This window comes from Meleagris gallopavo, chromosome 8, assembly GCF_000146605.3.
Source record: "Meleagris gallopavo isolate NT-WF06-2002-E0010 breed Aviagen turkey brand Nicholas breeding stock chromosome 8, Turkey_5.1, whole genome shotgun sequence".
Lineage (NCBI taxonomy): Eukaryota > Metazoa > Chordata > Aves > Galliformes > Phasianidae > Meleagris > Meleagris gallopavo.
The window spans coordinates 17,274,794-17,282,592 of NC_015018.2; the positions used below are offsets into that span (position 1 = coordinate 17,274,794).

General features: G+C 39.8%; 1 protein-coding gene across 5 annotated transcripts in view; it reads right to left on the bottom strand.

Moving 5' to 3' along the window:
* LOC100542589 (annexin A8 like 1) overlaps positions 1–7,799 on the bottom strand; it is a 16,549-nt gene that overhangs the window by 1,388 nt on the left and 7,362 nt on the right. For all 5 annotated transcript variants that reach the window (XM_019617620.2, XM_019617619.1, XM_010714464.3 and 2 more), the window contains 9 exons: positions 7,569–7,663; positions 5,991–6,104; positions 5,131–5,221; positions 4,483–4,562; positions 3,795–3,854; positions 3,199–3,292; positions 1,951–2,046; positions 1,674–1,732; positions 1,205–1,327 (listed from right to left, as the gene is read on the bottom strand). In XM_019617620.2, coding sequence (XP_019473165.1) covers positions 1,205–1,327; positions 1,674–1,732; positions 1,951–2,046; positions 3,199–3,292; positions 3,795–3,854; positions 4,483–4,562; positions 5,131–5,221; positions 5,991–6,104; positions 7,569–7,663 — 812 coding nt within the window. The remainder of the gene's footprint in view (positions 1–1,204; positions 1,328–1,673; positions 1,733–1,950; positions 2,047–3,198; positions 3,293–3,794; positions 3,855–4,482; positions 4,563–5,130; positions 5,222–5,990; positions 6,105–7,568; positions 7,664–7,799) is intronic.

A 7,799-nucleotide genomic window follows, 5' to 3' on the forward strand; every position in this document is an offset into this window, starting at 1 on the left:
AAAAAAAAAAGCCAAAACATTTATGAAGTATTCTATTTGGAATCCTTGTGATCAATTGATGAGGGTTCCATTCCACAGATCAGGAGAGATACCAAGTCTTGTGTTCAGAGTATTCATGTAGTGTTCCCTCCCTTACAGAAAGGGAAAAGGCAATTAGCCCTGAGAAAGGGCATTTTTAAGAAAGCCATAGATATGGTCACTTTGGTCTAAAGTACTGCAGGGTATGTCCTGAGGTAAAAATTTTTCTCCCTTTGAATATTTTGTGATGACAGGTGTAAAGCCATTTCAGCTTCTCAGAAGGAATGAGTATTCCATACAGACCCTTGAAAACTGATAATTAATCAACATGACAGACACTGACAGTGTCAATTAGAGGAAAGGATCTTCATTATAGAATGAGATTTCCCATAGGGACTGATAAGGATAGGGCTCTTGTGCCATTTGCCCTAAGGGAAAGAAATTCCCCAGAGTCCTTATCCAGCAAATAATAAAACCCAACATTTCAGCCCTAATAGAAAACATGGCTTTTTGCCAGGGAAGGGTCATTCACTAAGAACCAAACCCCAGAAGATACAGTAAGCTCTGACAAAGTTTAGTTTATAAAGTTATCTTACCACAACATGGACCAGGTCTACATGTAATGGTAAATAATTAAAAAAATAAAATAAATCACAACTGCTTACATCACACTAATTTAAGATAGTTAAGGACAGCAGAGAGGCAAAAATAGCATAGCAGCATGGGAAAGGTATAAAGAGGAAGATTAGATGAATTTAGGATTCATTTAGGAGTCAATGAAGTACGCATAAAAAGCCTAGAACAATCTCCCCTTGGGTTTGGCTTTGCCCAAATTACCTACAGAGCACAGAGTCTGACTCAACTTTCATATCTAGATCTAGATCCGTATGGATGTATGGATGTATGGATGTATGGATGTATGGATGTATGGATGTATGGATGTATGGATGTATGGATGTACGGATGTACGGATGTACGGATGTACGGATGTACGGATGTACGGATGTACGGATGTACGGATGTACGGATGTATCAATGAGATAATTTCTAACAAACCTAATGAAGAACTGTGAACTTCACAGAAATATTTTTTACTGAAAAAACTACCATGGAAGCATCCCATGGTACTGGGCAGGTTAGGAATGCTCACAATGACTAAGAACCATATTATCAAGATGTTGCTTACCACAATCATGCTGGAGAGAGGCTGTCCTGCAATTCGCTTGAATTCATCCTTGATAAGATTTAAGTCAACTTCATTTCGAGAAACAATCACCCTTATAAGGGTCCCGTCATCAGTGCCAGCCCCCTGGAATAAAAGATACATCAGTCTGCAGTGTTAGTGAAGGGATAAGCTCTTCTAGACTGTTCTGGGGCTTCTTCCACAATTTTTTTTTTTCATGTTACAGAAGGTGAGACTGGGATCATCACAAACTCCTAAGCCAGAAAACATTGATTTCCTTGGTATCTCAAGCTTGAAGTGTACTTTTCCATCCAAGATGTATGAAGGAATTCTGCTATCATTGCAGAGAAAATCTGTTAAATTTGTTGGATTTCCCCACAATGTTGGCTCTTCCAAATGGTATTGGCAGGAGCCAAGTTGCAGTTGAGTCTGTTATGACACAAAAAAAGTTTGTTGCAATAAGAAGTCTTACCTTTAAAGCATGGTACAGCCTCTCTGCAAAGTACTGACGGATGTTCCTTGTGCATCTCACTAGGCACATAAAAAGGCTCAGTAAGAATTCAATAATAATTGCAGTCCAAACAGCAGATTCAATACAATTTCCAGTCATTCAGCCTGCCCCTAGGAAATGAGCTAAGGACCCTTTATTTCCCACTAGAAAGCTTTATAAAGTGTATCCGTCTAATACTATCAGCTGCTGCAGAAGGAAAGACAACAAACTTGGACTAAAAGTGAAAGAGGGCACTTACCAATAGCCAGCATAGCATCCTCTAGTGAGCCTTTAGTTTCACTCTTGATACTGTCTTCTATGCTTTTACCAGCAAGTTTCTGGTATTCTTCAAACACTGTTTAAAACACAAAGCACCTTGAATTTCCACCAAACAACTGCTCAGCCATTTTGTGCCCAATATTCAGAGATATTGCTTGTGTGGTGATACGATGTTGTGCTCAGGGACATGATTTAGCAGAGGGTTGTTAGTTAGGGTAGTATGATTAGGTTGTGATCAGACTCAATGATCTTTGCCAAGGTCTTTGCCAACCTAAGCAATTCTATGGTTCTATGAAGACAGAAATCTTTCTGAAATGGCCACATTTGAACCAGTTTCAGTCAGCATTAGACAAGCCCAGAAGGAAATTAGATTTATTTCCTTGATGATTGAGTAGGCCTCAAAGCTTGGCTGCATCTGAATCAACTCTTGCAAATCAGTTCTTAAAGGCAAGCACAGTCAAAGACCAGAAGTCATCTCCTTTTTTTCAGAGCTTTTGGGAAATTAAGTTTGAAAATACAAGAGGGAGCCGGCCTCCAGGGGCTAGAAGACTGTCTCAGAAGAACTTCAGCTTGAGAACGCTCGGGCATCAACAGATGAATTTATCAACTGAGCTCTAGTAAATTTAAACACTAGTTGAAGTGCTTAGGTTCAGCATACATAACTAAATCCAAGTCAGAGCCTTGGACTGACTCAGAAGTCTTGAGATGATGAGACCAAATCTCTTCTGCTTGAGGCAATGTGGAGCTGAGATCCCCCTTAGCTGGAGCTGGGTTAGTAACTTTCCTCCTAAGCAGCATCTCAAAAGAATCCAGGGGAGAGCTGCAAGTAGCACCCTGTAGTTCTACAGCACTGTACAATAATGGGCCTTATTGACTTTTTTTTTTTTTAATCTCCAGAGGAGCTCAAGTCCAAGGAATCATGAGAGCACGTTCCTACCTGGTCAGAAAGGGATCTCTCCTCGGGCTTATAAAAATAACTTTATCATCTAGCCATTGCTTCTATAGGAGTCCTGATACAATAGCAATCTGATTATCAGGGGCACTAAATCTTCATAAGCTCTCACAGGAGCTGCTGACAGCTTTTGGGCACTGATTAGCCAAGGATTTGTAGACAGATTAAAGTGATTATTTCTGACCACCCAGGTTTCGACATCTATAGCTCTGCCTCTTGTTTTTGGCAAGAATTTTTTCCTGTTTTAGAAGCTTGGCAGCATGGCCTGCTTCATACCTTTCAGCAAGTGTGTAGCACTCCTCTTGCACAGAATGGTGATGAACTGTATCTCATCAGTGCCCTTTATCTTCTCCCCAGCAGAAAAGAGAGCCTGTGATTTAACACACTATCATTAATTTTTCTGTGCATGCAGCTGGTAAAGGAATAGAGTTTGACTTAAGATATTGCTTTGGTAACAAGGCTTGAAGTAACCTAAAATATGATATGAACTGGATTCTCCTAGAGTAGTTGACTGTAGACCCTTGGCTGTGTCTTCTAGTAAAGGCAGTTACTATCTCCACCCTTCCTGCAGCAATTAGAGCAGCCAACAATACTACTGAAATTTCTTCCCTGCCCTTCAACATTCCACTCCACAATGCCCATATGTTTCCACGTATCAAAAGCAACTGAGCCTGAGACCATTTTTCATCACTCCTCTTAGGATCAGAAAGGCTCAGCAGTGCAGGCAAATCTGAAGAAACCAAAGCTGCTGCTTCTTCAGGACAATCCCTCTCCCAGATATTATTGCTCCAACCCCATGCTAATTGGAACTCTGTCACCTCTGAGATTCAGGACAGGTGAGATGCAAGCATATCATAGGCATTTGAGTGTACCTCTGCATCCTGGCGAGCCAATGCTGTATCCACATAGAGAGAGGCATTGTCCCTCTCACCCTATGGGAAGAAAGCAAGTAATTCATGAGAGCAAGTAGTTATCTTCCATGCAGTGAAGACAGATCAAATACTAGACAGATTATTTTTTCCTCAGCTATTTTTGCAGAGCACTTATTTGTTAATGTTTCAGTCAATATGATTGCTAACTTCTTGACTAAAAAAAAATTAAAAAAAAAAATCAGTCATTAAGTAAAACCAAGAAGTTGCTAAGTTACTCTGATGCTGGGCAGGAAAATTTAGAAAATTCAATAGGATAAATGAGTCCAAATATGCTCTCAGTATTGAGGAATAGTGATGAATCATAAGGAGAACTGCTTTTCTGTAGTTGCTTTTTTTTTTTTTTTTTTAAATGTATAGATATCTAAAGTCCCTGTAAAATATAGTGACTTTATGCATATGTAAAAGTGAGGTGTTTCCCTGCAGCAGAGCTGGCTGTTCTCAGTTCTTAGCCTTTGCTAAGGGGGAGCTCCCTGCCTCAGTCACATTAAAGTAAAAAACACAGAGAACCAGTCCAAGTGACATGTATGTCCCCACAGTTTGTGACAGTCATGACTGCATTATCCACTCTATTGCATGTCTTCTCCAAGAAGGCAGAGAAAAGTGTGAACATCCTTTTTTCTAACATCACCTGAAGAAGGCAAACTAGAATCTGTTTGAAGTAGCCACTTGTTTCCGAAGCTATGTCTTGTTCCAGATCAGAGCCGTATTCTATGCAAGGAAAAGAGAAAGACAATGGAAGTGTTTATTTGGGTCTTACGTAAGTATCTACAACAGCCTGATACTAGTCAAGAAAGTTGCTGGTGGAAAATGCAGACTGAGATCAGCATATACCCTCAGCAACACCCAGACAGGCATTCCCAGCAGAGTACACCATTAGCTCCAGTGACAAAGGCATAAACTCATAGCTGATGCTAGACATATACATTCAAGAGTTACAAACATTTGATAGATTTCCACCTACAGCCCATCTGAGAGAGAGGAAAAAAAACACTAGAGGATAGCTGTAGTTTTATTTGCATCCTAACAACATTGGGCTTGGCTCCACAAACAAAATTTGTGGTTTGCTGTCCTCTTCTTCTGACTGGAAGAAAGGGAGTTTCAGATTCACTCAGGTTATCCACATTCTTTTTGGCAGGCTGAAGGCAGTCAGGTTGTACCTTCTTGCTCTTAAAATCCCATTTTCCTGCTGACGCTGCTAGCTGGTAACACCCCTGCTGCTGCACAAACAGGCAGCACGTTGCTCTGACCACATAAATCAGAGCCTCAAGCACTTTACCTTCTTTGTATGCCTTGATAATCTCTTTGATCTGTGCCTTTGTTCGTGATGCCAGGATCTCTATGATAACATCTTCACTTGTTCCCACACCCTTTAGTGGAAAACACAGTGGAGAAAAAGGTAGAGAAAGATGGTCACTTAGGAGTCTGATGGCAGCAAAATTTCAGGCTGTGTGCTGAGCTATTAGAAACTGCCAGCATGAAAGTTGGAGACATAAAGCATTGGATTGGCTTGGATGCAGAACTATTTACTTCAGTTTGTGAAGGATGATTTCATGTAACCCCGTCCTTCTGTAGCGCATTTATGGATCTGGACCTTTGATGATGAGCCATATTAGAGGGATGTGGGGATACCAGTGCTTGTCTGCTGAGTCCATCCTTACACCACTAAAAGATACTGTGTCAATAGGTAAGATCCCAAGAAATATCATTTTCTTTGAAGAAATCAATTTATTTGATTTCTTAAAGTTTTATCTCCTCAGATGGGGGTACAATGGCAGTAGCTTAGGCCCAAAGTCATTGAGTATATTCACAAGAGTCACACTGCAGAAAGTAGAAGAGATGTTTAGCTGCAATCTCATCTATGGATATTCACCTGTTGCCAAAGAAGAATTTGGTTGTTCTGTTGTCTTACTCAGACTCTGAGACATATACGCTCAGAAACTCGCATACATCCCAAAATAGCTCAGTAGTATTTTGAATATACACTGATAGTACAACAAAGTATTTCTCAAAGGCTACTGTTGATAATGAACTTAATCACCTACTAGTCTAGTTACTATAATTTGCATTAATAAACAAGTACTAACTTCCTGTAATTGTGATCTACACTACCAAAGTACCAGAATGCAATTGTCTTACCTTCATGGCATCAAAGAGCTCCTTGGCTTCATATTTGTATGGGGGGTACATGAGAGCTACCATGAGCCTCTCAAAGTCGCCACTCAGTTCAGATCTCAGGCTGTCAATCAGATCCTGTTGAACAGACAAGAGTCACATTATGAGCCTCAAAAGATCTCTACTGCCTAGTGCTGTTTCCATCCCCATGACCTACGTCCGTGAAGCTGAATGACATCAGTGTTTATAGTTTTTTGAGAAGAGATCTTGAGGCTGGAAAGGGCACCTAACTCCAAAATGAATTTTGCCTATGTCCATCCACATAGAATAGAATCACAGAATTGCTCAGGTTGGAAAAGACCTTAAAGACCATCGAGTCCAACCATGACCTAACCATACTACCCTAACTCTAACAACCCTCCACTAAAACATGTCCCTGAGGACCACATCGAAACGGTTTTTAAACACATCCAGGGATGGTGACAAAATTACCTTCCTGGGGAGCCTATTCCAGTGCTTAACCACCCTTTCTGTAAAGAAGTGTTTCCTGATATAATTCACACCTGATATAAATCACATTTCTTGCTACTCCAGTGCTCTAACTTCTTCCAGATATAATTAATTTCACATCAGAGCAGGAAAGAAAGAACTTCCTCTAACCTGTTTTAGACAGGGAGCAGAAGAGGCAACTGAAGGCCTTGAACTGAGGAAGGGACATAGACAATATCCAAAGCCTGCACATGCACCCAGGACTTCTACAGAATCTAGCATGTAATCCACTTTAAGGCCGGGCTTCAAATCTTCCTGCCGTTATAATATAGGTTTTTAGGGTATGACTTATTTTGTTTTAAAGGGTACACGGGATGCAAGCATTCTATTTGTTGTCCTGTACTCAGCCCTGTACACGTTTACTTCCTTCTCTTAGATCACTGCAAGTCAGTTCCTTTTCTAACAAGGTCATTGCCAATTCCCATTTCTATACTGGCCCAATAGTCTATATTGTTTTTTTCAAAAACATTCCCTTCCCCCACTCCTTTAGATGCAACTCTCACACAATTGGCTCCATAGTGGGAAGAGTTTGCAGCACAAAAATTTTCCCCCACAAGTATTTTATCAAAGATGGAAAGACAGCCACATAAAAACAAGGGTGTCAATAACTGCAGTATGTTTTCATTTTAGAACTTTCAAATAAATGTAATGAAATAAGTATTTAAATTGAACTTCCTTCATCATTTAAAAGAGCCCTAAACCAACCCAATATTCTACTCAAAAGGCAATTTGAAGAAGTATAAATTTTTGTTATGGGTTCAAAACCAAAAGATTTTACAGTATAAGTCAAAATAGCTTTTTTTTTTTTCTCCAAAGAATATTCCATTCAAAATATCTTTCATGAGAAAATTAGAATCTTTGGCAGGAAACCAGTTTATCCCAATAAAAAATAAATTTCACCTATTCACCTTAGATCTTATAATTAAACATTATCCTATTTGAAAAAGATCTGGATGTTGTTTACACCATGCCTGCAAGATGAACTGTACACCCATTTACTACATCCCACACACAGTGAAACAGTGACTGAATATGGCTTTGTTGTGGAAGCACCTTTCCAAACTGTGCTTTGAAGGATTTGGCAATCTCTTGCCGCTGCTTGTTGCTCCTCTTGGTTAGGACTTCAATTATAGCTTGTTCATCAGTCCCTATGGAGAGCAACAATAAGTCATAAACACAGTGCACACAATAATAATAATAATCTCAGTTCAAGGGATCACAGAGCCTTCCCTTGTTTATTGCCTTCATGATGTGAAATTTCAAATATGTCTTGTAGATTTTTTT